At 40.3% G+C, this 22,088-nt stretch overlaps 1 protein-coding gene across 5 annotated transcripts in view; it reads left to right on the top strand.

The window, feature by feature from the left end:
- The window catches only part of PCGF5 (polycomb group ring finger 5), a 123,087-nt gene that overhangs the window by 30,548 nt on the left and 70,451 nt on the right, over positions 1-22,088 (top strand). For 2 of the 5 annotated variants that reach the window (XM_082721926.1, XM_082721928.1), the window contains exon 2: positions 19,292-19,580. In XM_082721926.1, the coding sequence (XP_082578052.1) occupies positions 19,469-19,580 (112 nt within the window). In that variant the 5' untranslated portion in view covers positions 19,292-19,468. Of the gene's footprint in view, positions 1-17,049; positions 17,245-19,291; positions 19,581-22,088 lie in introns of those variants that run through there. The other 3 variants (XM_082721925.1, XM_082721927.1, XR_014309248.1) reach the window with 3 other exon arrangements.

The raw sequence follows: 22,088 nt of genomic DNA on the forward strand, positions 1-22,088 counted from the left end.
GAATGCTTCAGTTTGTATCACCTAAAAAGGAGATACAGTTGCCATATTCAGGACAGAAACATGGATACAGTAGTACATTTAGTGTACAGACCTGTCTCGGTGATTTCCTTTAGAACAATATACATTTAACAACAGCAAAGAAATCTTAATCCAGGAAAGAGTCCCCAATCACAGATTACATTTAGTTTTGGAGCTTCTCCAACCTTTCTCAGTGTTCTGTGTCTTTCATGACATTAACATTTTTGAAAAGGACAAGCCATTTGTTTTATAAAATGTCCTTCAATGTGGACTTATTTATAGCTCCTCATAGTTAGAGTCAGGTTGTGCATTTTTGGCAGAAGTGGTATCGTCTCCTCCTAAGTCTATCACCTCAGCAGGTCCATGATGTCAGGTGGTCCCATTACAAATGGCATTAAATTTGATCACGTGATTTGGTTAATGTCCAACAGATTTCTCCACTGTAAAGATACCTTTTTCCCTTTGTAATTCAGAAGTAATCTGGGGAGAGATACTGTAAAACTATGTAAAGATCCTACTCCTCAACAAACTTTCACCTAATGGTTTTAGGAACTCTGGAAATTCTTGCCTGAATCCATGACAGCAATGGTGGTTGCAAATTGGTCATCTTCTGACTCTTTCATTTCTCATATATTTGTAAATTGTAAATACCATTGTATATGCCATTGTAAAGAAGGGCTTCCACTTGACCCATTTGTTTATTGCCTTATTACAAATATGGATTCAAGGAGGGGCGTCTGAGTGGCTCAGTCGTTAAGCAGCTGCCTTCCGTTCAGGTCATGATCCTGGGGTCCTGGGATCAAGCCCTGCATTGGGCTCTCTGCTTGGTGGGGAGCCTGCTTCTTCTCTCCCACACCCCCTGCTTGTGTTCCCTCTCTTGCTGTGTCTCTCTCTCCCTCTGTGTGTCAAATAAATAAATAAAATATTTTTTTTAAAAAGAATATCTTCAAAAAATATCAAATGTGGATTCAGGGTTTCATGAATTCTTTTCTTAAATTCAATGCGTTATATAGTACATTATCATAATTTATTTCAATGTTCAGATTGTCCTAGAATTGGCCTGACTACACTGAGCCCTAGCATCTGGGGAGAAAAATACTTAATCCCAAGAGTAGGAAATATTTTTAGTACATTCACAGTGCTTCTGAAATTTTAATTGCATGCAAATCACCTGGGGCCCCAGATTCTGCATTCCTAACAAGCTCCCGGGTGGTGCTGATGCTGAGGTCTGTGGACAGCAGGTGAAGTAGCAAAGGTGTAGGAGTCTGTAGGCCAATCTGAAGACTTAAAATACATCTTGCTCTACCTCTATTAGTAGGAAAATTCCCCTTATTAACATGGAAGAGACTACTCATTTGAAGAGTGTGTGAGCTCTGCTAGGCATGGGCAGAGAAGAGCTACACCCCAGCTACTCGATTCCCAGAAATCATGATGATGTGGAGCACTGTGTTCCCCTCCTTCATGCTTACTTTTGAATTTCCCTAGAAATCCTGACCTTTCAGGGAACTGTCTTCAGCTCCAACAGGGATCAGGAAAAATTGTGCCACCTGATTGGAGGATGTGTTTCTGTGTTCTCCCTTAGACCCAACTTTATTGATACCGAGGGAAGTTAGGCAGTTTGAGCTCTCCTCCTCAAAAAAGAAATATTGATTGACTGATTGATTGATTGATTGATTGGCTCCACAAAAGTTATGAGTTTCCTGTCATTGGCTTTTGGCCAGTGGATTTGGATTTGGATTTCAGTGGCTTTTGGCCAAATAATTTCCTTTTTCCCTTTTAACATTATTTTTTGACAAATAGTTGTTGGCAATCCGGCCCTCTGCAGTTTGCGACCACTACATTCATAAAAATTCCAGATGTCCATGGAATTTTGTATTGCTTCGTCATCTTGTCCAATCTGTTCACATTTTTATCGGTAATCCTTTTTCCCCTTGTCATGATTTCATTTACCCGTCTGTCATCTGACTTTTCTATTTCCCCTTCCTTCACCCTATTAAGAATGGATACGGAGCGCCTGGGTGGCTCATGATCCCAGGGTCCTGGGATCAAGCAGCACATAGGGCTCTCTGCTTGTCAGGGAACTTGCTTCCCCCTCTTTCTCTGCCTGTCTCTCTGCCTACTTGTGATCTCTCTGTGTCAAATAAATAAATAAAATCTTTAAAAAAAGAATGGATAGGATCTTCCCTATAGACGAAGAGAGCTTTACATCTGAGGGCATCCCTCCGTGGAGGTTGTGGAGGGAGCATCAGAAATCAGAGGACAGCTAGTGTGATGGACTGAGTGTTTGGGCTACTCATCAGCATTGAGAAATAAGTGAGTGTGGAACCATGGGCACATACCAACTCATTTAACAAAATCCAAAGGGTTTCTAAAATGAAGGTTTTGTTTCTGTTTGTTTTTATGTTTGTTTTAATCTCTGCCATTTGTATCTTCTGCTGTTTCCGGCATTTAAATAGATAACTGATAATAGTATTAGACTAAAGCTTGGGCAATTTCTGACTTATGAATGCTTCACAAGTTTATATGCCCCCATCAGTGCTCTCTGTTAACTCCCAATTCCCTTCAGAAGACCAGCTCCCACTTCTCTGCTAAGGGATGCTGTCTTGCTGTTATTACAAAGAATCTCCCTGCTCCTAGAGCCTCCATCTCTAACAGAAGGTACTGTAGCCCTTGTGATCTTTTTCTTGGTCATGGCACATAATAACATGTTCATTGAATTATGTGGGGTTAGAAGGGATTTTGTTCCCCCCTCTCTGAGTAACGTATGTCACAGAGGGTGTTTAATATGACCACACAATGAAAATATTATGTCTGAAAGCTAACCTGGAAATCTAGTAAGATACATAAGCAAGTAAATACCTTTTATGCTTTGTGTGTTGGAGGATGCAACCTGAAGATTTCTAGTATCAAACTGTATAATTGGCTTAGCCTGGTGATAGATGATTGTCCCTTAGAGGTTCAATGGTTGCTATAGAAGCTCAGGGCCAGAAGAACTGTGCTCTGTGCAGGCCACTACTAGGGTATTTGGGGACTAGGTCATGGCTGGGTGCCAAGGCCCTGTGGAAAGCAGAAAGGCTGTTTCAGTCCCTCAAGTGCTAGACACCTTGTGCCAATTAGACCACACCCGCTTTCTGCTGTTTGGCCTCTCTCTTTCCCCACCTGTGAGCTACTCTAAAAAAAAAAAAAATCACTGAAAATGAGAAACTGTTCAGGTTCTGACACAGATCTCTGTGTATCTTTACAACCTTTTGAAACTGTGTGAATTCTAGTGATGGAGTGAACATTCTAAAGTAGGAGAACATTTGCACCTATTCTCTCATTCATTTTAAGATTGAAAAATTCTCAGACAGGTGAGCTGCTTCACGCACATACCAAAAAACAAAAACAAAAACAAAACAAAACAAAAAACAACTCAGCAGGACTGGGGCAGCAGCCTCCACAGTGCGCAAAACAGAGTTTAACATATAGGTCCTAGAAGTCCTTATTAAATGATCCAAAGCAAAAAGCAAAATGGCAACGGAGTGCTTTTATTTTCATTTCCCATCTTATCAGCTTTTCAAAACATCATTTTAATTCCAACAAACTTGGATCCCTCGTTATATTTCCAATGCTGTATTTAAACATTGCTTGAATGTCTGTCCCTGGCTGTTTATACACACACATAAGCGTACACCGATTTGCTGTATCCAAACGCAGGAATGCCTGCTCAGTTGATGTGATTAGCTGGAGGAATTGGTTGTTAGGATGAAGAATACCCTGGAGGTTATTATAAATTCTGCCAACATTTACTAAGCATCTGCTAAGACCTGAGCTGGGCCCTCTATGTCCCTGCCTTTAGGTTATCTACCATCTTTCCTGATAGATTACAAAACACAAAACATGAACACTAATACGAAACCAGCTAAATACCAGGTGCATGGGGCTCCAGCAGTTCTCAGGAAAGAGAGAATCCAGTGAGGTGGAAGGGTTGGAAGAATGGACAGTTTGGAAAGATGTGTCATTGCAATTGGCCTTAATGGATGGTGAAAGGAGGGGAAAGAGGAGAACATTCCATTTAGTGGTGAACAGTATAAGCAAAGGCAGGTGGTTGGCATTCATAGCATTTTTTGTGGGTCAGTGATAGCTGGGTCCAGTTGTGGTGTTCTAGGTTGGAAAGAGTGGAGTTAAGATGTTAAGCTTGCTTGGTACCAAGTCCCGGAGGCTGTGCTACCACAGAACAAAGTGATCCAGAATGTGCTTGAGCAGCACCTGGACAGTCCTGGAGCCACTCTGCTACATCCCACTCTTGCCTCCATCTGTCCTGAGCTTTGTGCTCCTGGTTGTCCCACAAACTCCGTGCCACTGTTTCCTCACATGTAAAATGAGAATGGTGATTTTATTTATCTCGCAGGGTTGCTGTTGGAGCAAAAGAAATAATAATCACACCAATTGTTTAGCACATTCTGGGTACTTGGTAAGGCTCGTCGCATCATTAATTATTAGCAAGGGAAAGAAAGAGTGGAAACTATACCTTAGAAAGCTGACTTTGATTCAAGATAAGCTGATTGAAGCTCCAGGAGGCTTTCTGGAGTTGCCTTTTGCCTGGATGGAGTTGAAGACAGAATTTTAGAGGTGTCTCCACAATCTCCAGCCTCTGTAGGCAGGCATGGGAAAGGGTCCGGGGTGACATGTTGCACAAAGCCATTTTGTTTCCACTACATCTCCCTTTCACAGATTTTAGAAATGATTGTGCCTGATAGTCATTCAGAAATGATCTGGTAGGTGTAATCAGCAGTGTTCCTTAATGGCCACAGAGAACTCAATGTTGGTCAGTTAGGGGAAGTGAATTGTTGAGCCAGAAGTAACTGGAAGTTTATTTGCATCTTCTTCTTCTTCTTCTTCTTTTTTTTTTTTTTTTTTTTGCTTAATATTTTATATTGTGTGCCCAGAGGCTGCTGTGCTGACAGGGATAAGATAGAGAATTGAATCTGAATAAATCAAAATGGAAAATAGCTCTGAATATCCCTACAAGAATTGCAGTGCCTAACTTCGATAACTCATGCATGCTAATTCTGTTTGTTGTACTTACTCTTTGGGTGGACAAGAAAACGGAAAGCAGTTCTCTCCATAAAAACAGGAATTCTATTGCATACCTTTCCTTGAAGTCATTCTTTCTCTTAGCTATAAGATTTTTAACTGGAAGTAAGTTTAATTCATCTAGTAAGAAGTTTGAATTTTTACTATGCTTCTTTTTATAAAAATGTGAATAAGCTGGACTTCAGTCCTATCTTCATGGTGGAAAGTTGTATGAAAAAAAATTTACAGCATAAGCATTATGCTTCCTGAAGAAACCACATCCTCAAAGGATAATGTTACAAAACATTTACATTTTTGTTTATCATGATAAGTTTTACTTCCTAAGTGTTACTTGTCTATATTTTGACTCTGAATATTATAGATGTTTTCATATATGGTAAGGAGTGTTCTTATATGCAGTTTAAAAAGGGTTTCAAAGGTCAAAGTTTATAAATAGTTCTGGTATAGCGCTCCAAGTATAATGCCATCATGTACTGAGAGCAATAGTTGTTAATTCTTGGGGATATTTATGCCTTATAAAACATAATAGAAATAATCAGTTAAAAATGAGTGTGACTGGAGTGCCTGGGTATCTCAGTGGGTTAAGTCTCTTCCTTCCGCTTGGGTCATGGTTCGGGGTCCTGGGATCGAGCCCCGCATTGGGTTCAGCAGGGAGCCTGCTTCCCCCTCTCCCTCTGCCTGCCTCTATGCCTACTTGTGATCTCTCTCTCTGTCAAATTAAAAAAAAAAAATCTAAAAAAAAATGAGTGTGACTGTTATGTTTGAAGAAGCACATCTCTCTAGTTCTTCATCTGTGCAGTCTTTAATATATACTGTGCATATGTGTGTGTGTATGTATACGTTTATGTGTGTATGTATCAAGGAGTCCCTGTAACTGTTTGGCCATGTGTAGCACGGAGTAGTTCTATGCCAGGTATTCTAAGTATTACCTTGAATCAGATTCCTTTGAATGGATCCAAAAGAATGTCTAGAATTAAATACATGATAAATTGATTTTAAAATAAATATGTTCTGGCTTATATACTTGGCAATTATATTAATATAAATGGGGATCCACTACCCCTCCCTTTCTATGTAGTTCAGTCAACCCCTGTCTGGCTTTCTTCTTTCCCTAGTTACCCCAGTGTCATCATCCTGACTTTTCTCTTAACTCCTTTCTTCTACCCACTGTATCTACAATTCTCTACCCTTTAGGTCAGTCCATTTAATCCTTTGTGCTGCTTCTCTACCAGCATGGCTGGTTGCAAATCAGTACCACTGGAAAGATGTTAGCCAATTCCAATACTGCTGGGTTTTTTGGTTTCAGTTTTGGGTTCTTGTGGGAGGGGTTATTTGTTTTTATTATTCTTATGTATGTGCCTGGACAAATTCTCTCTCATTTCCCAGCCATAATCCTAAATTTGATCATTCTCCATAAATTCTTTAACACAGAGGTAGCTGAGCTGTGATTCCCTCTTCTGACAGGAACCTCCCAGGTGGGAATTTCCACTCCCCTACCACAGAGAGTTCTGGTGCTACTGCTCCAGTCTCTGCCTGGGTCATCATATGGCCATCTTCCCTCTGCATCTGTATCTGTACATGGTAATCTCCCTGCCTTTCTCCTGTTCTTATAAGGACACTAGTCCTATTGGAGTAAGAGCCCAGCTACTCTAGCATGACCTATTGTAACTTCATTATACCTTCAAAGACTTTATTTCTGAATAAAGTCACACACACAGGTACGGGTTAGAACTTCAACATGTCTTTTTGAGGGACATAGTTTAATCCATAACAGGTATTTGGAATACATCTGTGTAATAATTAACATGTAATACTTAACATGTGTGTTGAGGGTTTGTGTTTCATGTGGCATACATATTATGATGAAGTTAATGACCCAAGGATAGAAGTGTGAAACATTCACATGGTTGCTGAGTATGGGTATTGTACCACACATGTCAACTTTTAAAAGTTAAATTCTCTTTATTCAGTTTTATTGATGACTAGTTTATTGTTAGATACTTCTAAAGTGATTTAATTTACATAACATAAAGTCTTCATGTAAGCACTCATGCCTGTGCTTATAAATTCGGTTCCTAATTACAGAAATTCTTTCCTTTTCCAGCAGAAATGAGTACTCCACTTAAAACTTCAGACTTTATTGGTAAAAAAATGATTAATTGTTCAGGAAAGGAAACTGATATACTAATTTATAATTATCAAGTTCCAATTAACTTCCTTGTCAGTATTTGTGATAAGCATCATTCTTCTAAAATTTTTAGGAAGTGAAGTACCACTGTAAGTTGTTCAAATCAAGAACAACAATTCTTGACAAAACTTACCTTTTAAAAGCACAAATGAGTACATGTAATTGCCTCTCTTCCTTGGATTTTTCTGCAGTTTTCTTAATTTAGTCAATTAAAATGCCAATATTCAAATGATCTAATATTAAAGCCTCCTCCTTTGTAATTTAGAAGTATAGTAGTGAATGGACCTCAGTTATGATAACTTATGTGAAAAGTACTTCGAAACTCTTTTACCCTTTCCACAGATTCTTCTTGATTTGCCTAGAACAGTCCATCCAGAAAGCTGGAAGGGAAGCATATCAGTACAGCCTATCAGCTTCATCATAAGAATAGAAGCATCCCTCCCTCTCCTCAGACTGTCAGGCCAGATCTACTTCCCACAGCTCCAGTATCCTCCTTTTAAATATGTCTTCTCTTGTTGGAGCTGCTGTTCTTTAAAGGAAGCAGGATGGTGAACACTTACCACCTTGCCTTTATGGCCTCTTCTCAGACCAGGACCAGGCTGCTGAAGCTGACCATGGGGAGACTGGCAGTGACATAGGCACACATTCTAGCAGGACTTCCCAGGTCAGGCCAGCTTGTAGTGCTATCTCAAAGTCTATAAGCAGATAGCTTACCCCTCGAAGCCCTGTTTTTTTCTCTTAGATTAGCACTCTAGAATCCCAGGTAGAATGGGGAAATACTTTCTCTTTAAATGCCACTGGGACTATAGAGTGTCTTGAAGTTGGAGGTGAGAGACTAAGTCTGCTCTTCAGCGAACACGAGAGAATGTTTTTATTTAATATTCCTTTCCTCTGTGTTGCCAGACTTTCTCCATTGTGATGTAGGAGAAAGATCAGATTATATTTAGCTTCTAAATAGTGAAAGTTCGTTTCTGTCTGAGTTATTCAATGATGATGATAGTGATGATGATGGTGGTGATGATGACGGTAGTTAAGCCATTCTATCTATTCTATTCATTGCCTGGGAAATAGAAATCATAAAGTTAAGGTGTTACACTAAGACAAGAGCTTATTGGGATTGTAGAAGTTTTCAACACTGGGACACAGGAAAGTTTTTATTGGATATCATCTGTACGTGTTCACAGAGATATGCTCTTGATCAGGAATTGGCAAATAATACCCCAAAGGCCAATCTAGTTTGCCACCTGTTTCTTAAATAAAGTTTTATTGGAACACAGCTATACCCATTTGTTTGTTTATGTGTTGTTTTGGGCAGATTTACCCTATATGGGTAGAATGGAGTTACAACAGAAACCATGTAATCCACAAAGCCTGAGATATTTACCATCTAACCCTTACAGATAAAATTTGCCAGCCCCTGCTCTGGGTAATGCTTCCAAATTGTAAAACCCATAATTGAAGAACTTTAAGGGTCATTAGAGATCATGTATCCCAAGTCTAAAGCAATGTCATAGATGGGTAGACCAAGGCTCATGAATGGTCATGAGCCAATTTGCCAATGGTCTTAATTGTTTGCTGTGATTTTCTTTTCCTTTTTAGAAAAGGAAGATTTTTCTTCCTTTTTATCATGGCAAAATATACATAAAATAAATTTTACCATGTTAACCATGTTTCAGGTGTGTAGTTCAATGGCATTAAATACATTCATATTGTTGTACAACCATGTCCACCATCTATCTTCAGAACTTTTTCACCAACCTAAACTGAAACTCTATACCCAGTAACCTAACTCTCCACTCCCCCTACCCCTAGTTCTGGCAACTACCATTGTACTTTTTGTCTCTATGAATTTGACTACTGTAGATACTTCATTTGAATAGAATCATACAATGCTTGTCCTTTTGTAATTAGCTTATCCAAAATTTTTTCTTAATTGAAGGAAATGTGCTTTACAGAACCAAGAAAATTCTAGCCTTATCCCTGACTTATTTACCACTTGACTTGGCCCAAAGAAACTGATCAACTTAATATTCTCAGCTCTTAAAATAGCACATTTTATTATCTTTCTCGAAGGAATTCAGTAGTGTCATAGTATTAGTCAGCTATAGTTTTAAAAAAATCTTAAAATTTATAGTAGAATAGTTGCAAATATTAATTTCGCACTTCAGGTATTTGCTTCCAGAATTTTGGTATAAGGGAACACAAATGAATACTCAGAAAGTAACTTTGTGGTCATTGGAATCAGAGTCAAAGATGAGGCATGATCATTCAAGTCTCATGAACCAATGATGGGTAGGCTCAGAGCATACTTCACTGGTGACTAGTTCAAAATTTGCCAAATTCAGTGTCTCCCTGTCCTAGACAATGCTGCCTATGCACAACTCACATCTTGCCCTTTGCTCATCATTCTTTTTCTGTTTGCATAAAGCTACCCAGATGGGATAAAATATAATTGATTATGTTTTAGTTTACTATCACATTTCAGTTCTGCCCCCCTAAGACTATCCCTAGGTCACTCATTTGGAATTTTGAGTGTTCATAAAATTCTTTAGATTTCTGTGCATCCTATTTCTTGATTTCACCTTGAGTAATTTAAGTTGTGATTGTCATATTTTACTCATTTGCCTCTTAGAAGTAACCTTACTTTAAAATTCTTATAGGGCAAGAAAGGGCAACTGTCAGGAAAGTTAGGTGACTCAGTGTTGCCTGTACATACATCCTCAAAGCAAGTAGATCATACTAATGCATTTGTTCTAAGTATTTGTTTGTCATTGGGCCTTAAATTATGTCTTTTGTTTTATTGCTGTTTTGTCCAAATAGTGGGGAAGGATATGGATACAAAATTCTCAAGATGAATTCAGTGTTGTTTGCTTACTAAGTGTACTAAGTGCATTGCTGGTATTATCTCCTTAAAATCCCCTTAAGCCCCCCTGAAATATGTACTTTTATTATATCCATTTAGGTTATGAGGAAACTGGGAGACAGAATAGTTCTTTGCCCTATGACATATAGCCAGTAAGAGACTGTGCCCACGGCATTTGGATGGCTCAGTCAGTTAAGTGTCTGCCTTTGGCTCAGGTCATGATCCCAGGGCCTGGGATCAAGTTCCACATGGGGCGTGGGGATGGGAAGGTCCCTGCTTAGTGGGTAGTCTGCTTCTCCCTCTGCCCCTCCCCCTGCTCTTGATCTCTCTCTCATTCTGTCTTTCTCTCTCAAATAAATAAAATCTTAAAAAGAGAGATTGTACCAGAACTTGAACGTTGGCAGTCTTGACTGCAAAGTCAGATTTCATTTATTTGCTTGTCCATCTGTTCATTCATTTATTCCAACAAATATTTAATGAGATCCTGTTATTTTTTTTTAATTTTTTTAAAGATTTTATTTATTTATTTGACAGAGTGGTAGAGAGCATAAGTAAGCAGAGCAGCAGGCAGAGGGAGAGAGAGAAACAGGCTCTCTGCTGAGCAGGGAGCTTGATGAGGGGCTCGATCCCAGGACCCTGGAATCGTGACCTGAGCCGAAGGCAGCCGCTTAACCAACTGAGCCACCTGGGCACCCCAGAGATCCTGTTATGTTTTAGAATTGATTCAAGGGATACAACAGTAATGATAAAAGCCCTGTCTTCATGGAGCTTATGCTGCTAACCACTTTTGTTTTTTAATATATCAAAGATATTATTTTATTATTATAACCACTTTCTATGAACCATTTTGTATTCTCCTTCATCATGTGTTCTAAGATGCTTGGATGCTAGTGCTTTTTTCAGCTTCTCATCAAGAATCTATTAGGAGGTTTTGGTAAGTGGTAGGATCTTTTCCAGTCAGCAAGGATAACCCCTTACAACAGACAGAAGTGAAGAAACCATTGAAGGCAAATACTGTTTCTTTCTTCTTGAACTATCACAGACAAGCTATCATAGCTTCTGAAACTTCTGTGGGGTTTATCACCCTGAAACCCAAGAATTAAGACTATCTACCTCATAAGTCATGTTGCCCTGCTTTAATTTAGGCCTGTGTTCTCTTAGTTTTCCTGCAAACCTGAACACAAAGTAATCAGTATCTTAGTCATTAAGTGTGAATAGTTGAAGACCATATGAACACACACTAATTTGCTTTTTGTGTTCAAGAGTGTTTTCTTGGTTTGGTTTGGTTTGGTTTGGTTTTGATCTAAGACAGAATTGTGAAGTTCAAGAGAGAAGGTTGTCTTTGGTGCTTTGCTCTTCTCTTTCAGTTACACTTGCCTTCCTCCTGCTGGTTCCCGGACCTCCCAGCCAGCAAAGTGTTACAGTTAATATCCTGCTAAAGTGTTAAGTCATAACTAAAGCCTCCTGCCCTTCCCTGGCCTCTCTCCCTTCCTTTAGACTAAGAAGTCTACTAATCCTGGTGAGCAAGGAGCTCCTAGCTCCAGAGATGGTTCGTGAGGACTTGACTGTGACCATGCCCAGAGATTTTGCATTTTAATGGAAAACATTACATTTCTGCTACCCCTTCATCTGAGAGGAGTAAATAAAGATTTAACACACACTAATGCAATGTTGAACTAACCCAGTTTATTACACATTTGGGGGGAATTAGTTTTCTTTGTGTGTCTTTGAATTGCTTAGTATGAAATACTTGGGTTTTCCCATCTTTTTAAAAATTGGGTGTGATAAATACTGAGTCCAGAGGAAGGAATACTTGGTGACCATTGCATGCCTTACTTTATGCTGTGTCCTATATTCATGGCCTTGCCTGGAGTGTCTCATTCATCCTGTAAACTCTCTCAGCATCCAGGACCTCTGCTGGGTAGTACAGGATTACCAGGTACTATTCGACTGCTGGGGGTCTACAGGATTGACACTTAAACCTTATATTTTTACAGTCCTTTACAGCTGATAATTAAAAAAAAAAAAACTTACCTCATTTAATCTTCTATATGCTCATTATAATAACACACAAATATAGAAAGAAAAGACTAGTGATTAAGGTAACATTAATCTCAGTTTTCATAAAAAGAAAATGAAGCCAAGGGAGCTTAAGTGACTTGCCCTGACGGAAAACCAGGTTCTCTTTCTAGGTCCAGTGTCCCTTCCTCTGAACCACAGCTACCTCTAAAATGACGACTTTTTCAAATCATGTGCCTAGTCTCCTCTGGTATTTGAATGTTTATGTCACTAAATTTTTATCTTGCACTTGCCCCATTTGAATTTCATATCTTTTTTTGGTAGGGCTTTTTTCCCTAACTTTTCTATAATCACTCCTAAGTTAGAATCATCTACATTCAAATTTGATGGAATATTCTTAGTTTCTGCATGTCAGTCATTTGTCCACTGGTGATCCTAAAGGATTTAATCTGACCTCCCAAAATAACAGTTGTGGTTTTGTCATGATGTTTTAAAGTATCCACAGCTCTGATGATGGGAGTGATGGGAGTAAATGCAGTTTTTCCTTATAGTCTGTACCTATTTTAGTTACATTCTCTGTTCTTCCAGTATAAATGGAACTTGCTCCAGCCAACTGTTGAAATTGCAGTAAAGAAAATACAGCTAGTTTTTTCTGCCTCTCAAAAGAGGGGGGAAAAAAACAAGTTTTGTTAGTCTGTCTTTTTAGCATAATGTACTTAAGGCACTTTAAAATATTTATTTAGCTAGTTGCACAGTCTTTCATAGACTAATCTTGTCCCTCTACCTAACGCTATTTATCTGTACTTCCTTTTAGGAGTATTGACTTAATGTCTCTCTTTTTTTCTGACATTCCCATTTATTTTTCATATCCGTAGCTTTTAGTATTTTCCCTTGCAGTCTTTATTACTGGCAGAGTCTTGAGCATGTAGGGCTAATTTTTTGACCATCAGTAGCACTCCTTCCTTCAGCTGGAGTTTTTGTCATTTAATAGTTTATTAATAAATTTGGTGTATTGCTCTATAATTGTTTCCTGTGGATAAGTCTCTATTCCCTGTTGTGATTTTAATTAGTAGTCCTAGATTGCAGGGATTATGCCTAACATATCTTTGGAAAGATCCCTCCAAGAAGAAGCCAGACAAAGAATACACAGAATACGTCTTAGAGTGCGTGCAAATATTCAGCTTTTCAGCCAGTATTTATTTAAACGCTTACCATTTTGTCATCTGTTCTGCTAGTGAAGCACAATCAAGCCATGGGTCACCTGGGCTTATGCACTAGTAGGAGGTTAACCAGTCAGTTCAAGACAGTGTGATGTGGGACTTGAGAGAGTAAGTTGAGTTGTTATGTATGTATGTGGTATATGTATATCAAAGAAGCTCTTCAAAAACATCAAGGTGTCTGGGAAGGTAGCCTTTGATATTGTCAGATAACTGAAGGATAAACAAGGGTTGACCAGATTTAGCAAGGGAGGGGAGGGGTAAGGAAGTTGGGACAGGATGCGCTTTTGAAAGGAAGAAGACCCATCTTTCTAGCTAGAGGGTAAAAATGTTCTTTAGGGCGACAGAATAAGTTCAGGGGAAATGCTATAGACATGATGGGGATCTGGAAAGGGCTTATTAAGTGTTTGAGCATCAACCTAAGAACAGGGGTTTTTAAGCTGGGGAACAGCATGATCCAATTTGTAGTTAGAGAGTTCTCTGGTTGTGCTATGAGGAATGGTTGTACAGATAAGAGCTATAGCTAAGAATTCATTGAAGTAATGGAGGGTAGAGATAATAATAATCTCAACCTGGTCAGGTTAAGTGGAAAGATTCAAGAGACATTTAGTAGAGAGAGTCCTTGAGAATTATTGATTACAGGGGAGAGGTGCATTACGAGAAAAAGAGACATGGCTGAGGGTGATTGGAGGAACTTCGGTTCTGTTCCCTTCTCATACCTCCATCACTGATTTTAGGTAGTCATAGATTTTGAGCTGTCATATCCATGGCTATAAAATAAATACATTTGGACCCAGGGGAATGCTTTAAATTTTACTATTTTCTAAAATCTCTGTAAGAAGACTTTTATAGAAGATAATTTTATGTTAGAGATATTCTATATAAAAAGATTAACTAGCATACTGAGGTACATAAAATAATTTACAAAAATGAAGAAGCCATCTCATTTAATATCCCAGGGGAAATGTAAAGTTCTAACCCCATTTTTATACATTATGCTATTAAACATCAGTTCATGGATAATATATTAGCCAAAGACAGAATGCAAACTTTTCAGTATAGAATTATCCCTTCCCAGCCTTAACTGAAATAAAAATCTAGACATAAAATATAAGTAATGAAAATGTTTGTTAGGTATACGGGTAGATCCAAGTAGTTGCTAGAGTTACCAAGAGCCATTTGTGGTTCCCTGGAAGAGTCTGGATCAATGATCAAATGAAACAAGTTACTGCTTTGGGATTAGGCTTCTTTGGTAGGAACTCACCAGTGGCAGCTTCCTCCCTGAGACCATATAGACAGTTATTTGTCTCTCTCCCTTCACCCACTCTTCTCTCCCTTTGTTCCTTATTTTCTTTCAAGTTAACACGTTTCTTACCCAACCTCTCTTGAAATCCTGGACTTAAGAAGTTCCCTTGAGAAATGTAAATGCTATGGAACTGGTACCTTTGTTTTGGTCTTGGTTTTACCAAAAGCAGGTCTGTGATTATGAACTTGCCACTTTTCAGGATCTTGGTTTCTACATTTGTAAAATGAGAAGGCTGAAGTAGATTCATGATAAGGGGAATCCCAGCTATGATTCTTTTATCTGCCTCCCCACCCCCAGTCCTGCATATCCAATTGCTTCCAGGTCTTTGTTTATTTGAGGGCCCCACTGGTACTTGAGATTTGTTATCAGAGCTGCCCTCTCACATTGAGGCTTCTATGGTTTGTTCCAGCCCCACCGCCAGAACCAGAGGACTGAGAAGTGAGTTACTGGAAAGCATTCCCAGGTGGGGTGGTTGCTGAAGAGGGAAAAGGAGAAACCACTGAACATTTTACTACAGATCCTCCAGGGACACAAGGCACAGATTTCCTTACAAAGGCTGTGTTTCTCTCTCCCACCCCTAAGTCCACTGTCTGCAGTCTGGGTTATGGCAATGCACCCTCTACACCTGTCTTCCGGTCCTACTCTAGCATATTCCTCACTCCTTCCATTTCTAAGGAAAGCCTTCCTAATATCCATCCTCGAACTCATTTCCTCAGGGAATGTTGATTAATCCCACTTACTATCAATCACCAATCACATTTAAGCCCCTCGCCTTGGACCTCTATTAAGTGTTATTCTTTAAAAATATTTTTTTAATGGGTTCAGATGCAAAATAGGAAAATACCAATATATAATAGTATATACAGTAGTGTATTCCACTGCTTGAAACAGGGTGACTTTTCACATATTGATCTGTTTTTTCTCTGAAATGAAAGATCTGAAAGTACCCTTCACCTATAAAGTCATTTAACCAAACTTGTTTTCTGTGCTCATTGTGAGTGCTTGACTTATTGAAGCTGATCCTAGCTTAGAAATTGGCATGTATGCTTTTGCAAAATGGTTCTTACAGGGACTATAAAAATGTGGTCCTTGAAAGCTGTTTGAGAAAATGTATTGCTCCCGCTGTGATATTAGCAATGGTATTTTTTAAATGTTATGTTCCCTCTACATAAGATTAACTATAAATTAGATATGTTTTAAAATATGTCTTTCTCTACTGTTTTGATGTATTCAAATTTGAAATAGATCTTGGAACACCTGTTTGGTTGCTGGACCAATGGTTGTTGGGTTTGTTGGTTTACCACTAGAACCATCTCCACAATCTATCCCTCTGATAATAAGGATAGTGACTACTTTCAATAGGAGATAAAACAAATACTTTGCATTAATCCTCCACCCCAACCCCAGTACTGTCAGTTCCCCAGCCCCCACCACTCTCACTTATACAGAAGCAGAATGATGTAATTACAACACCTTTTCCTCTAATACATAAATTGAAACCACCCTTTACTGATTTCCTTTGGGATGTTTGTTTTAACTTTTGTTTTACTGGTGGAGACCACACTGATTTGCCTGACACCCTAGGATTACTTGATTGCAGTTTTCTAAGAAGCAAAGAACCAGGTCTAATTTAATGTTTAGCAAAATAGAGGTTGCGGTAGAAATTTGTAAGTTTTTGGAATGCAGTAGAATAGGATTGAATGACGTTAAGGAATCCTTTAATGCATGCCTTTGAATAAATCTTTAGCAGTGAATGGTCTCTTGTAGATCTCAAAGCCACTAGAAAGAGACCTGGGGTGTTTGTTTTTAACCTTGCAAATAGTAATAACTCTACCTTTCTTCTGATACTCCCACCCACGAACCCCCCCATGCCCCCACCACAACGCTCCTGCTTGCTTACGGTTATCAACAGCCCCCACCCCACAGTAGCAAGTTCATTAGTGATTTTTGCATAAGGTGCAAATCAAGGAATGTCTTCGTCCCCGCTGCGCGCAGGTGGGACTGGCTTGGGGAAGACGCAGCTGAGTAGACACTTTCGCAGGGTGACTCATTATCAACACTGACCACTGCTTTTAAACCCACCAGGGAAAATGTACCAGACGTTGTTATGATGAAAACAACCGGGAGGGGTGGTGAGGAGAAGAACCGAGATAAAATTTGGCCAAGGCCACGTGTCGCACTGAAGCCACGGCAGCAGGGCGAGCGGAGAGGCTAAGGCACCTGCTAGGAGCGCGGGCAGGCGGGCGTGGCCTGCGGGCGTGGCGCCGGGGGCGTGGCCGGGGGCGTGGCCGGCCGGCGGCCCCGGCGGTTGAAAGGGGGTGGAGTTGCCCTTGGAGGCGGCACCGGCCCTGGGCCCCGAGGCCCGCCGCGCCCTATCGGGCCCGAGCCGAGTGGCCCCGCGGAGCCGGCGCGCTCCCGCCTGCAGGGGGAGGGCGGACGGGGCGCGGGGACCGGCCAGGCCGCGGCGGGCGCTGTTTCTCTTTCACTTTCCTTCCCTCTGAGGCCGGCGCGCTGGCGGGCGAGGAGCGGTGGTGGCGGCGGCGGCGGCGGCCGCGGGGTAGGTACCGGGCGGGCTGGAGAGGCGGCCGAGGGGCCCAGGCCGCCCCCGCGCTCCCAGCGCAAGTTTGCGCCCGGGGCGGGAGCGGCATCTCCAGGCACCTGCCGCGGCCGGCCTTGCCTGAAGCCGGGAGAGCCCCTCGGGGCCGGGGATAGGGGTGACTAGCGGGGCTCCGGGGGCTTCGGAACCGCGTCCTGCCCTCGGGCGCGGAGAGGGCGGCGGGCTGCCGGCCCTCGGCCCCGGGGGAGGCGGCGCGTCCTCCCACGCGTAGCCCCGGCCGGGCCGGAGCAGCGCGTCCTCCTGGCCCGGGCCCGCGCACCTGCCGGGCCGGCGGGTCGGACTAGTGCTCGGACCGCCCAGGGCCGTGGCGCCGGGTCCCGCCGGAGGACGCGGAAAAGTTCCGTGTCGCCCCGTCACTGCAAGTACTTGCTTCCTTTAACTGTCTTGGTGACAGGGCTCTGTGGCTTACTCTCTTCATACCTCCCGAGGTCGGGACCGTGCATTTCCTCTTTCAGAAGACTCTCAGCTATGGAGCTTCCTGGCAAACCTGTGGAAAAGGCAGGGCCGTTAGTCCTTATGTATAGCGGAGAAGCTGAGACCCGGGCACGGGTATTAAATGCCTTACTGAAGGTCATACAGGGCAAAGGACCAGAACCCAGACCCCCTTGGCTGTTATTTATGCTCCCTTTTATGCTCCCTTTATGTTACACCCTGGGCATAACTTTCCTGAGCGAGTGGGATGGGACCACGCAGAACCTATTCCATGCACATTCTTAATGGCGATGTGTCCGTGGAATGATGCCTTTTGCCTCCCCGCTTGCTTTATAACTGTGACTTAACAGCTAAGATAGAAGAAAAGTTCCTGTTTATAGGTTTAACTTGGGAAATCAATACCTTGTTTTCTCAGAGAACACATTTGTTTGTGAGAAACCTCTTAAACTTTATTTTTTCTTTAACAACCCCATCTACCAGCCAACAAGGCTAAATATTTCTGGGGGGAAAATAATGACTTTTAGCTTTTACTGTGTGCTAGCTTTATGTATATGGTCTCATTTAATCCTCACTACTCTTAGGGAACTGGCACTCTTATTTTTATTTTACAGTTTAAACAAACGGATTTAGAGAGAATAAGTAACGTTGCCTAGGTTATACATTTACTAAATGTGAGTAGTTGCTATCAGAGATTGTGTAGTCTAATAGAGGACCTAAAGAATGAATGTAACTATGAATCAAAAGGAAAATGTTACAAAAAAAGAAGGATTAAACTTGAGAGTACACTCAGGGTAAATTTGGAGAAGGGTTTCAAAGGATGTAGGTAGGATTTAGACAAAATAAGGGAGGGCTTGTTGGGCACAGAGTATATTGCCCATGCAGAATGGACTGTGAGAGAGTGATCCTTTCAGTTTGCTTAAAGAAAAGTGTTGAAGGGTATGCTAACGTCAGCCTGTGGAAGGTCTTATATGGAAAGCTAAGGAATTTAAATGTCTTTCTGTTTGTAAAAAGGAGACATTGGCAGTCTCTGAGAAGAAGACCCGAATGTGATAGAATAAAATAAAGCTGGTAGAATGAAGATGGACTGCAGGTGGAGAAGTAAGCTTAAGTAGGGTGGCTATGGATGAAATAGAAAAGGACATCAACTTGATTTCGCTGACCAGATGTACAAAATGGAAATAGGAAGCATATTGGTAGGGAGGACAGTGACTTCAGTTTTGAATCTTATAACCTGTATTGGTAAGAACTCCTAACAAAGCAGTCAAGCAGATAGTTAAAAATGCATTACTGTAGAGGTAAAGATACCAAAACTGGAGTTAACCACCTTGGGTGTCATTTTTTAGAGTTCATAGTGAAGGCTCCAGGATTTGATGTATCTGTTATCCTGAATTAAATAATAGCAGGTTTACAAATTAATGTGATAGTAAGAGACATGTTCTGTTCACCCATTCACCTAATTGGGAGCATGTAACACTTGCCGCTAATATGTTATTAATATAGTATGAGGAATTTGACACTTTTTTCTCTTATCTTTTTAAAATTACTGTGGAAACAGATATGGGAAAGCCAAATCACCAAAAGGAGTGATGACCAGCGATCTCATGATAAATCTGGATGTTAGTTCTCATGCCTCAGGACATCCAGTTGGGAACTCCACACCAGCTCCTGGGATCAAACTTCATCCACTTACTACCCCTCTTTGCCTGAACTACTAAAGCCTAGTTAACCACGAATGGCTACCCAAAGGAAACACTTGGTGAAAGATTTCAATCCTTACATTACCTGCTACATCTGTAAAGGGTACCTGATCAAGCCAACTACAGTGACGGAATGCCTCCATACCTGTGAGTAGTCTTTTATGTCCTTTACCCATCAGAAGTTATGGGTTACATTTGTTCTCTTAAAACTACCACATTTTTTTTTAATATCTAGATTTTCACTTTCAAAACGATGAGTATTCCAAGAATCATTAACTTTTGAGTTTATTTTCAGGATTAAATTTGTCATTGGGATACCAGTGGCATGAAATTTTTCTTGTATTTTTTTCTTATTTCTTATGTAATAGTTGACTTTTATCTAATCTTAATGTTCTAAAAATCATAAACATGTTGTTATTGGTTATAGTTTTTTAAAAATTGAACTATTTTAGGTTTTTGATTTTTAAAGTATATCACAGATACACACTCACTCTGTCTCTCTGAAATAATAAAATCTTTAAGAAAAAATAAACCAAGCCTAAATAGATTTTGGGAAAAAAATATTAAAGTGTATTGAAGGACTTGTTCTGCTCCCAGGTTTTGTTTGGGTATGCGTACTTTAGTTCATTGGCTTTTTTATGTCCCTTTAACTGAAGTATGGTTGACATACCAAAAAAAAACGGTTCATATTTAATGTATACAACTTGATGAGTTTAGGGATAAGTATAGACCCATGAAAACATCACCACATCTGTGCCATAAACCTGTCCGTTACCCCCAAAAGTTTTCTCCCAGCTCTTATTATTATTATTTTTGTGATATGAACACTTAAAATTTACCCTTTTAGCAAATTTTAAGCATACAACATAGTAATGTTAACTATAGGCTATTCTGTGCAGTGGATCTCTAGGACTTACTCATCTGTTTAACTGACATTCTGTACCCTTTGACCAAAAACCCTGCAACCTCTGCATCACCTGAGATCTTGTTAGAAATGCACATTATCAAGCCCCACTCCGGAATTACTGAATCAGAAACTCTGGGAGTAGGCCCAGCAATCTATGTTCAATAAGCCCTCTAGGTGATTCTGAAGCATGATCAACTTTGAAAATCTCTGTTCTAATATGATCATATCTGTGGAACTCTTACCAAGTTTCTTTGTCACCTAGCCTATCAGTAGAAGACGGTTTGGTGGATCAGTGGTGGTGAGGTCCATGTGTGTGTACTTTGGAAAACCTTTCCAAGTGATGAGGATATATATGGCCTTTGGTTATTACCAGCCTATGCTATTCAATTAACAATTAACTATGAATGGTCTTGAAATACTAATTTACTATTGCCCTGTATCATTATTTAACCTGAATATTTGCCAGTTCAATATCATCAAGCAAATATTTATCGAATATGTACTGTGTGCCAGGCACCATCCATTCCAGAACGGATGCAACTGTGAACAAAATAGAGTAAAAAATCTATGCTCTTGTGAAGTTTAACATTCTAGTGGAATTTAACATTCTAGTGTTTATTATGAAACTGATAATAAACATGTGCCATGTTAGATAGTGATGAATGCTATAAAGGGAACAAAGAAGGGCTGTAGGTAGGACAGATGGGGTTCTTTTACATAGAGTGTCAGGGCTGACATCTTTGATAAGATGACATTTGAATGCAAACCTGAAGGAACTGACCTCTGTGGATATGTGGGAAGAGCATTCTAGACAGAGGGAAAAGCCAGTATAAATAAGGCTTTGAGGCAGGAAGGTTTATACAACAGCAGTCACTCCAGGTCCCCTGAAAGATTATAGAGTCTTCAACCAGAGTAAAGAGGTGTGAGACTGGAGCCTGGGAAGAGTGATTGGATCATGGATGTATTTTGGAGGAGGAGCCAGTGGATGTGGCTACTCTAGGACAAGGACTTTCTGTTACACTTCCATGTTTCCTGCTATACCAAGCATGGTACCAAGACATGGTCCCAGTCTGTTTTGTTTTGTTCCTTCTAATATTTGTGCATTATTTTCACATTTGGATTTCTCTAGCAAAAACCATCAACTCTGGAAAATGAGAATAAAGCCCAGATTCTCCCAATTTCTGCCTTTCTTACACAGATTATATATCTGTTTTTCTGAAAGAAAATTTTCTCTGGGGCATAATGAAATCTCAATTTAAATGTCACTTTTTGGGAGGAAAACAAAATATTTCAAAAGTATAAACAGGTTATAAGCAAGGGCAATGTTTATGTTTACAATAGCAGTTTAAAGTCTAAAGGGGTAAATGACAGTTTAATTGCACAAGTCATTCTAGCCTGAAAAACTCCTTGGCTGTCATCAAGCCCCTTTACTGAGAGAAAACGTACGTAGCTGAAGTGGAATTAAAAAACAGTGGTGAATCATAAATGTGACCTTTATCATCAGCAGGAATACAGAATAGCAGAGTAAATGATGAAGAAGTAAGGTACTCAACCCAGTGTCTGTGGAGACCTGACAATCCTGTAGTACTCATCTTAATGCACTTTCTGGTCCCTCGATTTCTGGGTATTATTTTATTTGTATTTATGTTGGGGCTTGTAAGCAAAAACTATCCTGTTTGCAAAGTATCCTCTTATTTGTAATGATAAAGAGCAGTGTTCCTCAGTCATTTGTTGGGTCTTTGATTTTA

Source organism: Mustela nivalis (genome assembly GCF_964662115.1).
Source record: "Mustela nivalis genome assembly, chromosome: 2".
NCBI lineage: Eukaryota > Metazoa > Chordata > Mammalia > Carnivora > Mustelidae > Mustela > Mustela nivalis.